We start from the raw sequence: 22,476 nt of genomic DNA on the forward strand, positions 1-22,476 counted from the left end.
ACTCCAGTATTCTGGCCTGGAGAATTCCATGGACTGTATAGTCCATGGGGTTGCAAAGAGTTGGACACGCCTGAGTGACTTTCACTTTCTTTCACTTTTATTTTATGGAAGCATAATTTACTCTTACCTTTGTAAATTTCCTTTAGTAGCAGAAATCCCTAGTACTCATGGAAGGTAAATACAGAATCTGGTGGCTATTCATGTCCTCGCAGGCACACGTGGAATCTGGCCTCACTGGCCTTCCCTCTTCTGATGATGAATAGAAGCAGTGCACAGAGGGAGAGCCACCTAAGGCAAACAGGTCACCCATTCTTTCTCGATGAACATATTCACACAAAGTGATTTCTGAGCTCAATTCATATCAGCCAGGAGCAAAGAAGAGAGAGGTTTTGTGGTCTGTTTCCCAGGAGATTCACATTTGTCTAAATGGTCCCCACCTGAAATAGGTTGAAGAGACAAGTAACTTGGGACTGTATCCATCTCTTTATTAAAGAAAGGACACAGAAGGAGTGTGGAAGAACAAAACCTTGCATGGGAAAATAAAAGCAGGTAGAAATCAGACCATAGAGCAGACAAGCAAGGAAGGCATTTTAGTAAAAAGGACAAAGGAAATAAAACCTTTGTTTTATAGTAAACTAATTGAGCCCTACAACATTACTTGATTTATTTGACTTGATTATGACTCAGGGATGCATGGCTGATTAGATAAAACTACGTCCTAATTTTGTTTCATATGCTTGTGGTTGATGCTATTATTTTAGAAAATATCTATTTGCTGTCCTCTTTGACTTTTATTTCAATAATGATTAATTTATTGGTCAAATTTTATTATAAAAACTTAAAGTCATTTTCTTCCACCTTCTCTTGTTTTATTGAAATAAATAAAGTTTGAATTGATGAAGAGTCTTCTGCCTGTTTAGAAATAATTTTGTAACATAGAACTTTCTATTATAAAGTTGCTTATGGTACTATGATTTGGATTGACTTCCATGTGACTTGGGGGGCTTATTTTAGGACGATAAGCCTGGTATCACTTGTTTTTGTGGGGCTTCTTATAGTCCCAGCAGTTTTTCAAGTACAAATGAACTTTAGTTTAGAAATCACTGTGGGTTAAATAAATGTAAAGTAATATAGCAGAAAGAGACATACAAAACCGGGATAAAATGCTGACCCTCTTTCTTATTAGCTAAAGTACCTCAGGGTAAATCTTAACCACGTGGAGTCTCAACTTTGTTTGTTTTTTTTTTTTAAAAAAAACAAATGTACTATCTACTTCATAGATGGTTGAGTATATGCAGCACACCAGTCATATGGTAGGTGCTCAGCAAATGTTTATTTTATGACTAACCCCACTTCCCAAACCTGCTTAAAGCAGACAACTCATAGTGATTTACAGCTCTCTTCTTCCTTCTTCCAGTTTTGATTATGTTATGTTATGTTTGATTATGTTATGTGTTATGAAAAACTCATCAGTCATCAGCATAACCATTTAAAACCACTACTTTGGCTGGTTGTATAAGAATTGTATTTATCACATTTAATGTAGTATAATCTACAAAAATACTGAATCACTATGCTGTACACCAGAAGCTAATATAATATTACAAATCAAAGGCTAACAGAGTTTTGCTAGGAGAACACACTGGCCATAGCAAACACCCTCTTCCAACAACACAAGAGGTGACTCTACACATGGACATCACCAGATGGCCATTAAATCAGCTATACTTCAATTAACAACTGAAGTGAATGATACTTTAGGAAATAAAAGAAATGAGAATTAAAAAAAAAAAAATTGGTGCAGTTCAGTGAGGCATCCCTTATCTAAACAATTCAACATCCAGTGTTTACAAACTACCTAATGTGTGGGACATTTTGTTAAGATATAGGGAAGACAGTACTAGAACACACACATGTAAGAAAACAATAGAATCTACCTTATGGAATTGTCATTAGGATTAGATGAGTCAATGATACATGTAAAGTGAGTGAAACAATGGCTGGGCCATGGTTAACACTCCAAAATACTAGTTTTTGTTATTGTTTTCTCTATAAGACATTTAATGAATTACTTGCAGTTCGTTGGATGAACCCTCCAATAAAGGTTTGTATAGATTGCTGCGTATAGGGAGTGTGGTACATAAAAGATTGCACTAAACTGGATCTTCCGTGGTGAGAAAAAAATCTTTTAGTTTTCTAGGCAGAAGATGCTGTGCTCAGGGAAAGTGACTGAAAGTTTGGGAAGGTTAAGGGGAGAAATTATGGGCTTCAGGGCATTGTTGTCTAAAGAAAGCAAACCGAATGAGATGATGCATCATATAGATAGTTTCACACCTTCACCTTTACGCAACTACTGAGGGTCTGCTCTGTGCTAGACATTGGAACACAACCATTAGCAGGATATTCATGGTCTTTTGGAGTGAAACTTAAAGTCAAGTGGACAACATACACATTAAATAAAGACTCACTTTACTGTGTTAGATGAACTGTGAGTGAGGAAGCAGAGAACTAGGGGAACATAGGTGATTATTTATATTTGAGAGCGGAGGCAAGAAGTCAGGATTCCTGACTTCTGTGTTAATATTTGAAGCAAATATTGAAGAAAGGTAGCCTTCCTTCCTCTTTAATTGTCTTTTCAGAATACCTCATGTTACCCAGAAATTTAGGCTCCTGTCTCTGTTTTATTGTACTAAGCGATAGCAAAAAGTTTAAAATATTGCATCCAGTCATTTGCCTGGCCTTTATTTCTGTGATATGAAAGATACTGTTTGGTAAAATGGGGGAGAAAGCCTGGATTTGACTCTTCCATAGGTTAGACAGAACATGCTTACAACTGTTGTAACCAATATAGATGATTTTGAATATGACAAGATTGCTGATTTTTTTAAAAACTGAAATTGGTAGTTGATATTAAATAGCATTTGCTTCTTCACTCGAAAGGATGGCAGAGCACAAAGGAAAGTGTTACATTCCTGAAAGCTGTCCCTGTATTTGGAAAGATTGGGAGTACCTCTCAGGAGAAGTGATTGCTACACCATGCTATACCTGGTAATGAGATCCGTTTATTTCACAACTTCTCTAAGAAATTGTGCTAGTTTCACTCATGTTGTATTTACTTAATGTGACGAATTTCATAAGAAAGCAAACCAAATCTGAGTAAATACGATTTTAAAGGCCTTCAGGAGTTAATGGGAAGCTACTACCTACAGGGGGATCATTATTTTTATGCCTATTTGTTTGACCAAGAAGCAAAAAATGAACTATGATAATTTGAAAATATAATAGGAAAAACATATCTCAAATTTATAAATAATAAATGTTCCAAAGAGAAGGTCATGTTTGATGGAAAATTTTGTTTGAAAATAATCCAAAAGAATACCATAAAATAAAATTAAAATACAGTGTCCTTGAAATGTGGATAAAAATTCAAGCTTGTGAATAAGTCCTGTCTGTGACTGAACAATAACAACAAAAGGTATTGAAATGGACTCAAGGAAAAGAGATAACATTGTAGTCTTTTGGCGACCGGCAGGTGTATCTTTAGTTTTTCATTCCATCACCTGTTTTCAAGTGACCAGGGCACAATTTCTAGGCTTGTTTGTGATGTCTTAAGACAGAGTGGTAAATATATGCCTTATCTATCCCTGTAATAAAATGTTATCAGAAAGAATTGGCCATATTTATAAGCGCTATTGACACAGTGAATACCCTTGAATACAAACCTTCCAATACTTATGCTCCCTGAAAAATACTAATTAGAGCCACATTTCCTAGAAAGGTAACAATGTTGATGTTGTTTTCTAATAGTGTTTGTCGGCGAGGAATGTTCAATTGCACATATTATCCATGCCCAGCAGTATGCACAATATATGGGGACCGGCATTATCATTCTTTTGATGGACTGGAATATGATTATATCAGTGATTGCCAGGTATTTTTGATAAAGGTATGTCACAGTTGTTATTGCTGTTTGGTCGCTAAGTCATGTCCTACTGTTTGCCACCCCATAGACCATAGCCCTCCAGGCTCTTCTATCCATGGGATTTCCCATGCAAGAATACTGGAGTAGGTTGCCATTTCCTTCTCCGGGGTATCTTCCTGACCCGGGGATCAAGCCGAGATTTCCTGCATTGCAGGCGGTTGCTTTTACCGCTGAGCCACCTGGGAAGCCAATGTCACAATTGCTTGCTTTAGTTACAGTTATGTAGAGTGTAAAAAACAAGTATGGTAGACCTGTGACATAGCACATCTACATATCATTAGTAAAATTTCTAAAAGCTACAGCAATTTTAAATTAATTTCCTTAGCTAATTGTTAAGTTTTATTATTTGTAAGTGATGAGCTAATTTCATAACCTTTCTGTGCCCCTGACTTCTCATTTGTAAAATGAGGATAATAATTGTCCCTATCTCCCAGGGGTAGTTCTCAGGGTTGAATGAAATAAATATATGTAAAGCTTGCATATAGTACTTACTATTTAGTAACTGCTCAGTAAATATCAACCATTTTTATTTTTCTTGGTTTAATTTGGTGAATGTAAATATAGCACATTAAATCATGTATTGGACCATGTATTTGTTTATAGTTGTAGCAATTAAAATGACATTATTCTCATTTCTAGACATGCTATTTTGTTGATATGCTTTGGTTAAACCCTGGGCTTTGTATATCTGATAGAATCCTTAAAAGTTTTAGGAAGAAGTTGCCCAAGAATAAGCAAAATAACATCTTTTCATCCAGCAAGGTAACCTGTGATTTTCTTGAATGTGTGTTTTCTTCTGGGTAAGGCTTTTATGTTTTTAGCATATGTCAGGAAAGTAGGCACATTCCCATTTTGTATTAGTTATTTTAAATAAAAAACAAACAGTAAATCATAGCCTTCCAGACTTAAGCAAATCTCCTGCTATGTTTCAAGGGAAACCACTGAGTTTCCCTTTCAGTACTATTTTTAGCCTCCTTTATGAACAGTTTTAAGTTTCTTAAAGAATAAATCCCTTGGAATGAATTTGGCAGTTAGAAAATAATAGAAGATGACAAGTTGCCTGTAGGGTGTGTGTGTGTGCGTGTGTGGTTTTATCTTGGAGCACAGGAAAGGCACAGAGAATACATATCCATTCTATGAGTATTTGTCCTCTTCAAACAAGTATTTAGCAAATAATTTTGCATGAAGATTTTCTTACCTCTTGAAGTTTAGGTTGTCAATTGAGAAGCCTGGAAAAGTAAAAAGCAATTTAGAGATTTGAGTGCATAAACTGATACTTTTTTTTCCCCCTCATAATGTTTCAGACTGATTTTATACCAAGTCCTTGCTTCCCTTGATATTTAGGTGTTCTGATGTTCCTTAAGAACCCTCTTCTTTTGCATTTCTGGCTGTTACGCTCTTGTAGTCCTTCACTATCTCTTCTGGTTCCTTCTTTGTCTCTTTGTTGCCTTTTCTTTTTGCATAAGTCCTAGACCATAGATGACGGAGTTGGCCCCTTCAGGGGAAGGACCAAACCCTAGTCACCATTGTTTTAGTAGCTCTGGGCACCATGCTGGGAACACTTGTCCACTGAATGTTTACTAAACTGGATGTCTGTGCTTGGGTCTCTCTCCTTTTCTCCTAATGCTTAAGTTCATCCACCTCTTTAATCTTAACCTCACCTACAAGCTGATGAGTTCCAAATTGACATGGACAGCTTTGACCTTCAACTTCTAGGCTGTCTTCTGACTCAAGTTCATCCCTATCATAATACATATTTTTCGTTCTGTTAACCTTTCTAAGACTCACATTGCTATCATGTCATTGCTTTTTAAGAACTGCTGCTGACTCCCATTTACTGGCTTCCATAAAATTGAACTTCTCAGGAAAATCCTTCAAGGGTTTTTCTCAGGGTATTTTTCTGTACCTGATTGGCTCTACTCCCTCAAAGTGACTTTTCTAGTTCATATTTATCTGTTCTGTTCTTACTCATCCTACAATATTTGATAGTCCTCATGTCAAAAGTAAGCAATCCATTACATTCTGATTATTTTATATGCTCACTTAGGTCATGTATCATTTTATGTCAGGGTTCAGTGTTACACTTCTTTTGGGTTCCTCACTAGGGCTAGCACAATTATGGTTGTATTATAAGAGCTAAAAAAATTACTTGCTCTGTTTTTAACCATTTTTTAAGAGGGTAGAATTCAAAAAGTTACACTTAATTAGTAATCTTATATTTGTTATACATGCATACACATGCCTTCAACATGAAGTATATAGAGCAGTGTTCTTAAACTTTATTATGTATGCATATAACTTGGAAATCTTGGTAAAATCTAGGTTCTGATTTTATGTGTTTGGAGCAGTATCTTGGAGTCTGCAATTTTAAATAAACTACTCTGATGTTTCATGCCCATTGTCCACTCTTTGAATAGGAAGAATGTAAATCATTTCCTTCTTTAAAACACCAATTGTAACTATTTTTGAAATTCTCCTCTTCTTCTGAATAGTAAACTTTGTCATATCCAGAAAAAAACAAAGTATCATGGACAATACTGTATCAAATATGACCATCAATCGTTGACAATACTGTATCAAACACTGAATATATCATTAAGGTTAATTAATGATGCTTTTTGTGGTTTCATTTTAAGTAGCAAAGCAAAAATTCTGCCAAATTTGTTTTCACTTTGTGTATGGAAAAATTATTTAGAAGTATTTACTGAAAGCATTTTAAACCTTGTCCGTGTATTACCATCTTTGTAAACATTTTCCAGTGTGTGGTCTTTGCCCATATATTATCATTTCATTCTTTAGTACGCAATTTTCAGGGCCTATTAAATGTAAACTGTGTTAGCAAAGATGTTCCTTCTCTATATATTAGGGTAGATTTCTCCAAGAAAATTCTGAAGTTTTGAAAACAGGGATCATACTCTATATTTCTTTTTTCCTTCCCCTCCATCATTTTGCAAAATGCTGGGCATTTAGCAAACCCTTAATAACTACTTATTTGATCTGCCTGGCTCTTCCTTAACTCATCTGTATTTGCAGTAGAGAAATCATAGTATTTTCCATTGTATTTTCAAATAATGATTTTTCTTAATTGAAGTATAATTAATTCACAATATTATGTTAGTTTCAAGTATACAGAAAAGTGACTGTGCAGAAAGTAGAATATTTGTCTCAATTCTGATTCCTGACAAAATGAAATTATCTTCTTATGTCTGATGCTGAATGATGATAACAGTCATTTTTATTGGTACTGAATATAAGAGTGCCATTTTATTTGGCAGGCGAGAGCCATTAAAGTTTGGTTTTCAGGTTTGTAAACCCCATTTCCTCTCATCATTTTAATTTGCTGCTATATTCTTCTGTAAAAATACATACATCATATTCAGTCTCAAGTTTTAATGAGATATGCCTACCTGTAAGTGAGAAGACATGTCGCAGGAAGTATCTGTCCAACATTTGGATAAAATGTTAAATATCTGGGTTAAGATCTATCATTAGGGTTCATGTAGCAAAAATTAGGTATAAAGAGTATGAAAAATCTAAAGTTGTAAGTTTTAGAATTGTATATATTTTTTTTCCTCTGCCAATCAGAATTATGCTTTTTTATTTAATAATGTTCCTTAAAAAAAAAATGTGCTTACAAAAAATAATCTTTGAAAATTAAGAAAAGAAAACTTATGTTAGTAATTAATTAGAATTATACTAGTGAATTATTGATTGTATTATAATGAGCATATTTATTGAAATTAATAAACCAGAACCAGGACCCCAGAATGGATGGGTTAGTTTGACCAACATATTTTTGACAAGCCAAGAAATAGTTTATTTGACTACGGAGTAGATAATTATTTCATACCAAAGACAAATTAGTGATTAACAAATGCAGCCTAGTAGTCATGGCTTTGAAATGTTATCATGTCAGATAGTAAATTTTTCAATGCTTGAGATTTTCTACTGCAAAAGTTTTATAATTTTTTTTTCCTTATTCCATCTGTTTCTCTTTTTCATGGCAAGGTTTTTTTTGTTTTGTTTTTTTGTTTTTTTTTGAGAATCAGCGTTTCCTTTGAGAAGGATAGAATGACTGCCAACACCATTCATTGACTTGCTGCTTTTTCAGAGGCAGCATTCACTTCTGTGGATAGCATATTTAATTCCTTCTTCTTTGTCAGGCAGCTCTCTTTCCTCCCTGTCTTGATTACAAATTCTAGGCTTTATCTTTGTCATTTGTAAAGCATTTTTATTTGGTAAAACTTATCATTTACTTTTTTGGGCCCTATGAAGGATATAGTAATCTAATTCATAAATATTTCACTTTTATTTGCCAATTGGACTTTTAAAAATTAATACTTACTCAACTTTATCTTAAAGTATAATATTACTTGACTCTGACATTCAAAGGAATAGTAAACCTGTTTTTTAATCTCTGGATTGTGGAGTCTTAGGAAACAGTTCCAAGCAAATACTTACCCTATCTTTGATTATGTTTATCAAACTTTAAAAATTCAGGTTCTCTGCTATTTTATTCATTTTGAGGCTGTTTATGTTATACTGTACTATACTGTAAATAGCGCTTGGAATATAGCCCATTATTTTTTACGTATAGTGCAGCAGACCTATGACAAAGTCATAATTGTATTTCCTGAGGTAAGACTTTTTTAAGAGTAAAGAGAGTTGAGAAAGCAAACAGCAACTTGACCTGTGCTATAAGCTCAGAGAAAGAGAACACTGGGTGTTTTCAGCAAAAGTGAGAAATTTAATATTCCAACTCCCAGATTTCAGAGTCCAACTTTGCTTCCATTGTCTATGACAAGCCACAGCCCTGCTAGTTTTCTTCCTATAACTTGTTCTAGATTTGATTTTTCAGCATTCTGTTCAGTTGATACCACAAACGTTTGGTGCTCTCCTGGTCTCTGAAAAGCCTTCTAATACTGCTCTCAAATGTTTGTACCTTGCATCATTTTTCATATCACTATTTTTCTGTGTGATTTCTGTGTGTGAGGACCTATGCTGAAAAGTGAAGGTAAAGGATGTGCAACATAGATATGAGTCTTGCCTCCTTCAAAATTTAGACTGGTGTGAGAGAGTCTAAATCACCAAATCACAAGATCCATATAAAATTGCAACTGTAAAAGCTAATGATGACATTTGCAAAATCCAGTTCAAACTTTTTAATGCTTATCTTCCTTTTTGGAAGTACTTCTTGCTTTGTATTCTCTGAGGTATTTCTTCCGCCTCTGCTGGTCTTTGTCTCTGACCCCTCCTCAGGCTCTTCTGGTGGGCTCTTTCTTAAAACACTAGGTCTCACAAGTTCCATATTTTCATGTCTATCTCCTCTATAAGATTCTTAGTTGGTTGTAATCTCATAATATCTTGAAGGGTAGACCTGTATGTATTTGTATATGTGTGTATGTATTTATCTATTCATCATCCATCCGTCTGTCTATCTAGGGAAATGAAAACAGAGAGGAAAAGAAGTCAAAGGAAATCATTACACTCTATTTAAGCAAATATAAAGATCTAGATGGAGCTTTCTCTGTCAAATAAGAGTAAAATGAAAATTAATGGCACAGTAATTATAAAACAGTGTGGCACTTCAAAAGAGAGAGAAAAAGAAGTAGCATGTAAACATTATATGAAAATTTCACTGTGAATAAAATTTATCCCCCATAAAATAAAAATATTTTCTGCCTTCCAGAGGTTATGAAAGAGATGATGGAATTAACTAGTAAAATTTTAAATGTATATTCAGGGACTATAAGTAAGTGAAAAAGAAAATGATAAAAGTAAAGAACAAATTAAAGACCAAAACACATTGTACAGTTGAGATGTAAGCATTTCTTTTAAAAAATAAGCGTATGATCTTTTGCTTCCTGTCTTTTCCTTTTGGGTGAAATGTGAGAGATAATCTAATTGGCTAGAGTTGTCTTTGTGTGTGTGTGTGTGTGTGTGTGTGTGTGTATGCGCAATACAGTCCCTTGGCCCATCAAAGAAAGTGCTGCTTTGAGGCCATTCAGCTGTGGAACATGAAGCATGGCTGCCTGAGGCTGCTGTATCAGCAGTGACTTTCCGTGGTATAGTTATCCTTCAAAGGGGCTGGGACTATGACAAGTCTTAAACTGACATGTCAAGTAAAATAATATATTACCTTGAGAGGTACTGATGTTTTATAGTTCAGAATCAGTTGGGAGAATATTCTCTGTCAATGTTTTCAGTACCTAAACATAGACGTTTTGAGGAATCCATGTGACACATGGCTCTTGACCTTTTTACTCTAGTTTTGTAATCATTTCTTACTGTGTTGCTTGGCAACTCTGTAGCATTATCTTCAAACCTAATATTAGCTTGAAATATATTAGAAATGGAATTTGGAGAAACATGGCTCATAGGAATCGATATTGTTTCAAGTTACTGTCAGCATAACATGATATTACCAGGCAGACCATACAATATAGACTACTTCTTGGCATTTCTGAGTTAATATACAGACTAAAGCTAATACTGAGGCACTTTAATTAATAGTAATGGAAATGTAATGGCAATAGAAATCCTTGCAGCCAGCTTTTCAGATCCCTTAATCTAATAACTCTTGCTGACAAAGGTTCTTATAGTCAAAGCTTGGTTTTTCCAGTAGTCATGTATGGATGTGAGAGTTGGAGCATAAAGAAGGCTGAGTGCCAAAGAATTGATGCTTTCAAACTGTGGTGCTGGAGAAGACTCTTGAGAGTCCCTTGGACTGCAAGGAGATCAAACCAGTCAATCCTAAAGGAAATCAATCCTGAATATTCATTGGAAGGACTGATGCTGAAGCTGAAACTCCAATACTTTGGCCACCGGTTGCAAAGAACTGACTCATTGCAAAAGACCCTGCTGCTGGGAAAGACTGAAGGCAGGAGGAGAAGGGGATGGCAGTGGATGAGATGATTGGATGGCATCACTGATTCAATGGACATGAGTTTGAGCAAACTCTGGGAGATGGTGAAAGATGGGGAAGCCTGGTGTGCGGAGTCCATAGGGTCACAAAGGGTCAGACATGACTGACTGAATAACAACAACAGAGAGGAAGCAAAACAAAACCCTGATGATATATATGTTTCTTCTTTGAAAATCATTCATAAGGGCATAAAAGTATGGCATTATTTATTTTTTTTGAGTAATACAATGCCATAATCATCTTAATGACCCTTATTATTCTTCTTTTCAAAATTTAGGCAATACTTTCGAAAAGAATTGTTAAGAAGAAGAAAAAGTTCTCAGTTCCTATGAAGGAAGGAAAACTGGGTCACAAAGAGACACATTAATTACTCTGTCAACAGCATTCATGTAAACCTGTCTTCTAGGCAATGTGCTATAGTAATTCCTAATAAGACAGAATTTGGCCAAACCAAGAAATATGCTGTGCTAATATTCATATTGTTGGTGATATAAAAAACTAAGTATGGAGAATTTATATCAAGACCTAGATGATTTCCAGACGCTTGAGAGAATTGTCACTTTCCTTTCTATGATATCCCACCTTTCACAAGTTAGTGGAAGGGCTCAGAGCATTGGGGCTTTAACTTTCATAGCGATAAGGACTTCAAAGATGTAATGAAAACCATGGCCTTTCTTCCTAGAAAATTATGCATACTCAAAACAATCTTTTACAATGAACTTCCAGGATCTATAGAACTATTGAAACCAATTCATGAAAATGGGATACAAAATCAGAAACCGTGTTTCCAGAGAGTGAGTTCTTAGTAGATTGGAGAGGGGAGTAGCTGAAGGCAGGTGAGGGTGAGGAGATGGAGAGCAGGTTAGATTTAGAGTGTGAGAGATTACATAACATTCTCTGAAACTAAACATTCCCTATAACCTACAATTGAATTTTCTCCTCAACCATTTCTAAACTCTTCCTAATTTCTCTAGAAGTTGCATTAAGAAAAAACAGGGTTTTGAACTCTGTTCTTATTTAGCTAAGTGACTTTGGACATTCATTTAATCCTTAACCTCTGTTTCTTTATCTATAAAATGGAGATAATACATAATTCAAGAACTGTGATAAGACTTAAATGAGATCATGCATGTAAAGTTCAAAGTAAGCCCTCATATCATATGCATTATTTTATTTACTAACACAGTATCAAAGTTTTATATTTATTTTGATTTTATCTTTAGGCAAATAATTATTTAGCCAGAGAACTCCTGAAAATACAACAAAAGATATTGTCTAAATGAAAAACATCTCTTTTACAATTTCCTTAAGTGACATATCTTATTGGATATTTGATGGGAAGAAACTGGTTGATAAATTTGAACTGTAATGATAAATGAAAAGTATGAAAAGGCAAAAAGATATGACACTGAAAGATGAACTCCCCAGGTCAATAGGTGCCCTGTATGCTACTAGAGAAGAGAGAAGAAATAGCTCCAGAAGGAATGAAATGGTTAAGCCAAAGTGGAAACACCCAGTTGTGGATGTGTCTGATGATGAAAGTAAAGTCCAATGCTGTAAAGAACAATCTTGCATAGGAACCCGGAATGTTAGGTCCATGAATCAAGATAAATTGGCTGTGGTCAAACAGGAGATGGCAAGAGTGAACATCAACATTTTAGGAATCAGTGAACTAAAATGGACTGGAATGGGCGAATTTAATTCAGATGACCATTGTGTCTACTACTGTGGGCAAGAATCCCTTAGAAGAAATGGAGTAGCCCTCATAGTTAATAAAGAGTCCGAAATGCAGAACATGCGTGCAATCTCAAAAACGACAGAATGATCTCGGTTCGTTTCCAAGGCAAACCATTCAATATCATAGTAATCCAAGTCTATGCCCCAACCAGTAATGCTAAAAAAGCTGAAGTTGAAAAGTTCTATGAAGACCTACAAGATCTTCTAGATCTAACACCCAAAAAAGATGTCCTTTTCATTATAGGAGACTGCAATGCAAAAGTAGGAAGTCAAGAGGTATCTGGAGTAACAAGCAAGTTTGGTCTTGGAGTACAAAATGAAGCTGGGCAAAGGCTAACAGAGTTTTGTCAAAGAACACACTGGTCATAGCAAACACCGATTCCAACAACACAAGAGCTGACTCTACACATGGATATCACCAGATGGTCAACACCGAAATTAGATCGATTATATTCATTGTAGCCAAAGAAGGAGAAGCTCTATACAGTCAGCAAAAACAAGACAGGGAGCTGACTGTGGCTGAGATCATGAACTCCTTATTGCAAAATTCAGACTTAAATTGAAGAAAGTAGGGAAAACCACTAGGCCATTCAGGTACAATCTAATTCAAATCCATTATGATTATACAGTGAAACTGACTAATAGATTCAAAGGATTAGATCTGATAGACAGAGTGCCTGAAGAACTATGGATGGAGGTTCATAACATTGTACAGAAGGCAGTGATCAAAACCATCACCAAGAAAAGTAAATGCAAAAAGGCAAAATAGTTGTCTGAGGAGGCTTTACAAATAGCTGAGTAAAGAAGAAATGCAAAGGAGAAAAGGAAAGATATACCCAGCTGGATGCAGAGTTCCAACAAATAGCAAGGAGAGATAAGAAAGCCTTCCTAAGTGAACAATGCAAAGAAATAGAGGAAAACAATAGAATGAGAAAGACTAGAGATCTCTTCAAGAAAATTAGAGATACAAAGGGAACATTTTATAAAAAGATGGGCACAATAAAGGACAGAAACAGTATGGAACTAACAGAAGCAGAAGATATTAAGAAAAGGTGGCAAGAATACACAGAAGAACTATACAAACAAAGATCTTAATGACCCAGATAACCATGATGGTGTGATCACTCATTTAGAGCCAGACATCCTGGAATGTGAAGTCAAGTGGGCCTTAGGAAGCTTCACTACAAACAAAGCTAGAGGAGGTGATAGAATTCCAGCTGAGCTGTTTCAAATCCTAAAAGATGTTTCTATGAAAGTGCTGCACTCAATATGTCAGCAAATTTGGAAAACTCGGCAGTGGCTACACGATTAGAAAAGATCAGTTTTCATTCCAATTCTAAAGAAAGGCAATGCCAAAGAATGTTCATACAATGGCACAATTTTCTTGGACTCCAAAATCACTGCAGATGGTGACCGCCAGCCATGAAATTAAAAGACACTTGCTCCTTGGAAGAAAAGGTATGTCAAACCTAGACAGCATATTAAAAAGCAGAGACATTACTTTGTCAGCAAAGGTCCATATAGTCAAATATATGGTTTTTCCAATAGCCATTTATGGATGTGGGAGTTGGACCATAAAGAAGGCTGAGTGCTGAAGAACTGATGCTTTCAAACTGTGGTGCTGGAGTCAGCTCTTGATCTGCAAGGAGATCAAATCAGTCAATCCTAAAGGAACACAATCCTGAATATTCATTGGAAGGACTGATGCTGAAGCTGAAGCTCCAATACTTTGGCCACGTGATGTGAAGAGCTGACTCATTAGAAAAGACCCTGCTGCTGGGAAAGATTGAAGGCAGGAGGAGAAGGGGACAGCAGAGGATGAGATGGTCAGATGGCATTGCCAACTCAATGGACATGAGTTTGATCAAGCTCCAGGAGATGGTGAAGGGTAGGGAAGCCTGACGGGCTGCAGTTCATGGGGTTGCAAAGAGTTGGACATGACTAAGCAACTGAACAAGCACAACAAATAATAAAATGGAAAGAAAGCTTTCTTGGAACAACATTTTAAGAGGAGATATTATAGATAAAAGTCTAAAGATTGAGCTAAATTGCTATATTTTTATTAAATTCTTTACATTTGAGATCAAAAATGATTTTTATTTTAGAAGTAAGTTGTATTTCATTTTCAATACAATTCATTATAAATCTCAGAATTCTTTAAGATTTAATGAAAGATAAGTAAAAATTATGTATAGTATAGATTTATATTAATATAATATTTTTGACATTTCAGAGTACAGATGATTCAGATATATCTGTCATTGCCCAGAACAAGAAATGCTTTGACAACGATATTGTTTGTTCTAAAAGTGTTTTGATTTCAGTTGGGGCCACTGAAATTTACCTGAATGATTCTCCTTACAAACAGGTTAGTGAATTGTTTTTTGTAAAATCATTTTAACTTGTCCTGAGTATACTGAAAAGGAAATAGAAGCAGTTTTAGGTACTTTTCTTTATAAGAGGTTACTGGGTTTTGATTTTTTTCTTTGTCATTTTATGTGGCTTCAGTAAATCATACTCGATTTGTCTCTTTTGTTTATAGTCTACATCCCCATTTGCCAATTCTTTCCTTGCCATCAGTAACCTGGAGTATTTCAACATTATCCAAGCTATCCAAGCTAGCCTCCAGTCTTAGATTTTCCCCTCTGATCCGTCTCGCCAGACTGCGGCCAGGCTGATTTTTCTGAGATGGATATCTCATCTCCTGCCACCCTTGTGCTTTGAAACTTTCAGATGACCTCCCATTGCCCTTACAAGGCCTCCCCAACCTGGCCATGGCCACCTCTCCTGCCACGTGTCTCATCACTTTCTGCTTCAAGCCCATGTTCTAGAAACTGGAGCTTTATCAGTTCTTCAAATGCTCTATAGTTTCCCCTCCCCTCTGATCATTCATGAATGCCATTGCTCCTACCTGGATCAACCTTTCCACTTAACCTGCTCCTGTGTGACGAGTCTTATCTCCTTCAAGGAGATCCTCCTCGTGTGCTTAAGCTCCCTGTCAGTGCGTGCATCACACTTTGGTGAAATTCCTTGTGTGGTGGTCTGTCTTTTCTATTTGTCTATGAGTTCTGTGGGAATTGAGACCACTGTTTTCTTTGTTCACTCTTATATACTTGGAGCCAGTGCAATTTGAAAGAATGAATAAATTTCATTCACTCATTCATTTGTTCCAAATGTTTACTTTATACCAAAATATGTGTTAATTATCGGGGCCACAACAATGAAAAGCCACTGTGCTTTGCCATTAAGGTACTTGTACTCAGTTGAGGGAGCCATTCAAGTAAATTAGGCTGTGCGGTGTGGTATGCGATGGTAGGACTGTGCTTAGGAAAGCAGGACCATCCCTAAGAGGAAGACCTAAGCCAACTTGGCATGTTGAGGGTAGTCGTAAAGAGCGTAGCCTTTGCAGTCAGTCAGTACTCACTGAGAACCCCTGTTCTGTCACCTGCGAACTCCGTCTCTTTGGGCAACCCCTCCAGGCTGCAGCTTTCACATTTGTAAATGTGGGGTGATTATGAAACCCACTTCTTAAGTTCATATGAGAGTTAAATGAAAGATGTATTTCAGGAAATTCCTCTCCTCCTCCCCTTCATCCTCCTTATTTTTGAAGGCTCAGAAGACATGCTTTGGGGAAAATGATTGGAACTGAGTCTTTCAAGGTTCAGCAGGTGTTAGCAAGGTGAGGAGAGAGCATAGAAAGATAGCACAGAGGAACAGTCATGCCGAAAGGAGGAGAGTTGAAAGATAAAGTGGCTGTTTGGAGAACTCAAGCAGTTTAGTTTGGTGAAGGTAGATGGGGATGGTGGACGGAGGGTGAGGCAAAGAAATTCGGGGAGGAGTGTCCACACTGACTTTCACGCAGGACGCTCAGGGACAAGGCCAGTTGATAGGATGGCTGTGTAATATATTTGAACTTACTTTACAAAGAAGACATTTTGGAATTAAGCAACATAATCTGACATGTGGCCTTTAGAAGTGGCCTATTTCTGAATTTTTAGATTAGCATTTCTAAATCTGGTTTGCAAAAATTCTGCATTCAAATCATCTAGAATATTAATTATAAGAGCTGGTTTGTGAACTCCACCCAGGTATTAGAATGGCTGGAGCTGATGACAATCAATACTTTAATGGTACCCCAAATTCTTCTGTACACTAACATTTGAGAATCGGTGCCCTGCATCAGAGCTCATGTCCTAGTCAGGAATGTTGAGACCAAGCAGGCAGTGATCAAGACTTGAGTAAAACAGAGTTTGTATAAGTCATGTTGACATCTTTTTGAAATAATTACTGCAGTTTGGGGTAGCCTTCAGCTGCATATTCATTTATCTGTGAAAGTTTTCTCTAAGAAAAAGGATGCGTTTTAAAAAAAAGAAAAACTGAAAATAGTAAATGCTCTTATAAAGACTGTTTGACACATTTTTGAAGTGGTAATTGCAGCTCTGTGTAGTTTTCGTATTCCAGTTTTCACCTGAATGGAGCTGTTGATGAATCTCCTTCATATCAGTTGTGAAGTATAAAGGAAGATGAAGAAAAATCATAAAATAGTTTGACCCTAACAAATCCCTGGTTAATATTTTTTCTTGAACATCAAAAGTGAAAATAAGTACCATTTATTTTATGGCAGATGGATTGCTCATTTAGGAGAAGGAAAAAAACCTTTTATTTTTTCAATTACTACACAATTCTAATTTTATCAAGTATGTAGGATATCAATATCTTATGAGTTTATTTAAGCTGTATTTTAAAAATTTTAATTCTTCACTTTTATAACTTATTTTTCTGACATCACTAGTGTTTATTTACAGTGCTGTAATTCTCCTCTGAAGTGGAGGTCTCTATTTTGGGCAATGCATAATACTTCATTCTTATAAGAAACATCTTTGCTTCCTAATCTGAAAAGAAAGAAGTATAGTATCTCCTTCTGACCAAAGAGGATTGTTCTCTTGTAGCAAACTGCCCTGTCTAATAAAAATGAAGGATTTAGCTCTACAGGCAAATATAGAGGATGTGCTTTTACATCAGGATAACTAATACAAAACCAATCTGAAGGAAGTCCAATAATCTTATCCAAAAATTTATTTTATGTTCCAGTGATATGTCAACCAGCCTGAGGGAAGTTTAATAGGAAAATACATGACAAAGTATTTCATGGATTGAAAAGGAGCTATAAGCCACAAACATTTCACTTACTTGCTTTGATTATTGCTGCTCAGGCTGGAAGCTGAGAACTATAAGTAGGCCAGTGCAAGAAGGTATTAAAAATATGTGAGTTACCCTTGATCTAGAAGGTGCAGATACTGCCATAAACTTGACAAAGTACATCTTTCTAGGAGCTAACATTCATAAAGGGAGGAAGACAGATAATAAAGCCAAAGACAAATCAGATGATGAAAAGGTCCTGAAAAGTGTAATCAAAATGATAAAAATAGATTCTATGGCAGAGAGTGATATGGCAGCCTGATATGCTACATTTTGTGGACCTAGTGAAATGAAAATGTATACCCCTTTGATAAAAACAGGGATTTTTTTTCCTTTGTTTTGTAGTCTTCTTGACCTGCCGTAGTGTTTTCTCTTTATTACTTAATGCCTTGCTTACTTGGACACAAGTATACTTCCAGGTTGAATGCAGACCCTTACAGGTACTGAGGGCATTGCCCCATAACTCCAACTTGGTACTCGGAAGCAGAAAGAAAAGAGGTTAGGTAGAGTTCACTAACAAAATATATACTGTCCTATATAATATACTGAGCACTTGCAAGTATGATGTTGGTTTAGGAGACTGAAAACTTCTTGTGAATATGAGTTTATTTAATTTCCCCTGTGAAAGATTTATAAAAATGTACACTCTAGTACAGTGTTTCCCAAACTATGCTTTTGTTATTACTTGGGAGAAAAAATAGCCAAAGGATTTCATATCTCCTTCACAATTTAAATTTTGCTTCTAGTTAAAATTTTGCTTTATTTACTTTGACTTAACCATGTATTTTAAAAATTATTATGTGAGTTAATCTCAGTGTTAGTCAGCATAGTCTTTTATAGGGTATAGCTCTTACCCATAAAGAACATCGCATATTTTCACTTTAGGTTGAAGGTACTCTAAATTTTCCCAATGCATTCCATCTCTAGTTTCTCCCGGCTATTATCCTTTCTAGCACACACATTATTTTCTTTTAGTACACAAACATCATCTGTCACTTTAGTATTCCAAATCCTCTGTTGAAGGCATTTTGCACACGAAATAACAGCCATTGACTGTAATGGGTAACTTGATGGCAAAGGGTCTCAGACTATGCTTGTATGGAATCCGTGCTGTAGCTCTCTGTGCTTTCTCTAGTTCTGTAAAAATCTTGAACTTCCTGCCCCCCAAGCCGTTATTCCCAATGGTTTCTTTCCTCATTCCATTTTTCATCCCTGTTTATTTTCCTATTTATGATCTCTTACAGATCATATGTCCTACCTCTTGCAAGAAGCCTTCCTAAGTTCCTTTGATGGAAATTCATCTCCTCATCCTCCTTAGCAACTCTTTCTCTCTCTCTATAGACACATACACACACATTTTGTGCTTATTCTTTTCAATTATGCAAAGTCATACATTTTTGGTTGTTGTTGTCTCTGAGTCCTGTCTGACTCTTTGTGGCCCCATGGACTACAGCACACTAGGCTTTCCTGTCCATCACTATCTTCTGGAGTTTGCTCAGATTCATGTCCATCGACATTTTTGGTACTCAATCATATTTATTAACCGTCAATATAGAATTGCTGGGTCAGCAGGTATATCTGTTGCAGGAAGGGAGACCCCTTCCAGGGCCCAAAACTGGGTTCTTGTCTAACACTCGGAAATGAATTGTCCGAGGAGACACATGTGCTGACAAAGCAAGAGATTTTATTGGGAAAGGGCCCCCGGGTGGAGAGCAGTAGGGTAAGGGAACCCAGGAGAACAACTCTGCTATGTGGCTTGCAGTCTCAGGTTTTATGGTGATGGGATTAGTTTCTGGGTTGTCTTTAGCCAATCATCTGACTCAGAGTCCTTCCTGCTGGTGCAAGCCTTGTTCAGCCAAGATGGATGCCAGAGTGAAGGATTCTTGGAGGTGGTCGGACATGTGGTGTCTCCTTTCGACCTTTCCCGAACTCTTCCAGTTGGTGGAAGCTTATTCCATGTTCCTTACCAGGACCTCCTGTCGTAAAACAGCTCATGCAAATAGTTACTATGGTGCCCGGCCAGGGTGGGCGGTTTCAGTCAGTGTGCTTCCCCTAACAAATCCGCCTAATGTACTCTATGCTCATGCCTTGACTGCTCTTCTGTATAACTGAAATACCTTTTTCTCTTTGCCCATTTATCTATCTTGAGCCTATCTACCGGTTTGTGTCTTGTTATCAATTTTATGCTTTTCCTATTTTATTCATTTGTTTTGTCTTTTGTTATAAACTTAAGGAAAGATAGGGGTAAGCAAAAATACTAGTACATAGATATTTATTGATGGATATTAATTTAATGTTTGCATTTTGGTGAGAAAATAAGAAATTCATTTTTTCTTTATTATGTTTTTCCCCTTTTTTTGAAGAAACAATCAGGTTTTTTTCTGGAAAATAAACCAACATATCAGCTGTGGAAGGCAGGGTACTACATGGTAGTATACTTTCCGGAGAAAGACATCACTATTCTTTGGGATAAGAAGACAACCATCCATATCAAAGTTGGACCACGGTGGAAGGTAAGTCAACCTATTTGGTAGGTCAGTCCAAATGAGATACAAGAAATGAAATTGCATTGGACTTTTTAAAGTTTTATGGAAATAAAATGATTGATGAAATGAGATATTTCTCAAATGATTGAGAAATGTTATATTTTTAGAATAACTGACTCAGATCCCAGGAAAGAGTAACTTTACCTTGTGTTGCATACTCTTCTTAACTTCAACTTTACAGTGTCCAGTTTTCCAAAGTTACTTAGTTAAGCTTTTATTCCCACTCCCTACAGTATGATTATATGATATTGTTTGTAATACGGTTGGATTTATTACAATTTGTGTTCCATCTTTTCCTCCATTTTCCAGATATTTTTAAGCTTATATACAGTAAAATTCTTTAAAAATGTAAAATAATTTATTTTTATGATCTTCAACTCTATGAATTTCAACAAATGCATGGAGCTGTGTATCCACCACCACAGTTCTAGAAAGAACAGATCTGTCAGCTTCCAAATTTCTTCTGCGTTGCCCTTTTTTTGTCAATGGCTACTTCTTCCCCTTCACTCTGGGCAACCGCCGTATAGTTTTCCCTTTTCTGGATACAGTATAAATGAAATCACGCAATATATAGTCCTCTGGGACTGACTGCTTTGACTTGATGAGACCATTCAAGATTCATTAGTATTTTTGAATAAATGAATTGTTTGCCCCTGTTTACTGCTGGGCGATGCTCTTGTTGTATGGATGTACTGGTTTATTTGATCCATTAACGGTTGAACACTCAGTCTGGATTGTTTACAGTTCTTTTCAATTTATATTTGACATTGTTTTAATGATTGCTTATTATTAAATATTGTATTAAATATTATTAGATATTTTTATTATTTTAGATGTTTAAAATTTTAGTCCTTAAATGTTGAAATGAATAAAGAATATTTCATGGTAATTTTCTTTTCCTTTAGAACAAATTATCTGGATTATGTGGAAACTTTGACAAATGTACTTCAAATGATATGACCACATCCAATAACTTGGAAGTGAGAAATGCCCAGGTATTTGGAGATAGTTGGGCATTAGGACAAGTAAGTGGGATATATATATATTTTAGAACAAAACAAATATTTTCTGGTGTACTTATCCACTAAAACATTTTATTCTTACAGGAAATTTATTTAGGTAATACTATTTTATGTAGTATTTGTGTAGTAATTTATAGTTGACAAAGTCAAACTGCTTTTACATTTAACTTCTCATGCAATCCTTGTTACAATCTGTTAATATAAAGGGTATTGACTCCATATTACAGATGAAGAAACTGAGGCTTAGGAAGGTTAAATTCCTTGTCTACTATTGTGTTTCCAGAAAGTCACAGAGATGATGTTCAAATTCTCATCTTCTAATCTCATGCTTTTCCTTTCTATCGCTCTTTCAATGTATTTATATTTCTAATGATGTATTTTTATTCAACTCAAGGTAATGAATAAATGAAGAAAGAATTTCTTAACATTTGTTCTCCAGACATGGCTGTGTGTGCGGTGGGGTAAAGAGTGAATTCATAGCCAACTACCTTAGGGAGCAGTTAGGATGAATTAAGTCAGGCATATTTCTTTTTTGAAGGATTTCTTGAGGCATTATATGCCTTCAGGAGAGGGATGTGTTTGAAGGAATTCCCAAATTTACTGACACAGAGCTTATGTTTTGTATATCAGTTCTCAAAGAAATAGTTTTCTATGGGACACAATCTGAGAAACTCTGAACTAAGAAAACAGTCAAAATGGAAATTTGTTCTACTCTTTTCTTCTTCTTTTTTAAACCTATTTTTTATAACTGAAAATAGAGTCTGCAACTACAATTTCCTGGTTGGTTACTATTTGATTAGTTGTTTTACGATTTTGCCTAGTTTACTAATATATCTAAATCTCTTTAAAAAATTAAAAGGGGATTGGGGTTAAACATTCACCCAATTTAGTAAAATTTAAGCAGTATATTTCATTGTGGTCTACATTAAAAATTATAAAGATTTTATTTTTTGATATAAAATAAATTAAGGAGTATTTAATTTATAATCATACTTAAATATTTAGACCAAAGAATTTTAAACTCATTTATACCTAATAGACAAAGCTGAAAATTTAAAAAAAAAA

The 22,476-nt window shown here is 35.7% G+C and overlaps 1 protein-coding gene across 1 annotated transcript in view; it reads left to right on the plus strand.

The window, feature by feature from the left end:
• OTOGL (otogelin-like) overlaps positions 1–22,476 on the plus strand; it is a 174,130-nt gene that overhangs the window by 76,763 nt on the left and 74,891 nt on the right. The window contains exons 24-28 of the mRNA XM_010832076.1: positions 2,941–3,048; positions 3,808–3,946; positions 14,878–15,012; positions 20,207–20,356; positions 21,295–21,414. Coding sequence (XP_010830378.1) covers positions 2,941–3,048; positions 3,808–3,946; positions 14,878–15,012; positions 20,207–20,356; positions 21,295–21,414 — 652 coding nt within the window. The remainder of the gene's footprint in view (positions 1–2,940; positions 3,049–3,807; positions 3,947–14,877; positions 15,013–20,206; positions 20,357–21,294; positions 21,415–22,476) is intronic.

Source organism: Bison bison, unplaced genomic scaffold (assembly GCF_000754665.1).
Source record: "Bison bison bison isolate TAMUID 2011002044 unplaced genomic scaffold, Bison_UMD1.0 scf7180017864535, whole genome shotgun sequence".
NCBI classification, from domain to species: Eukaryota; Metazoa; Chordata; class Mammalia; order Artiodactyla; family Bovidae; genus Bison; species Bison bison.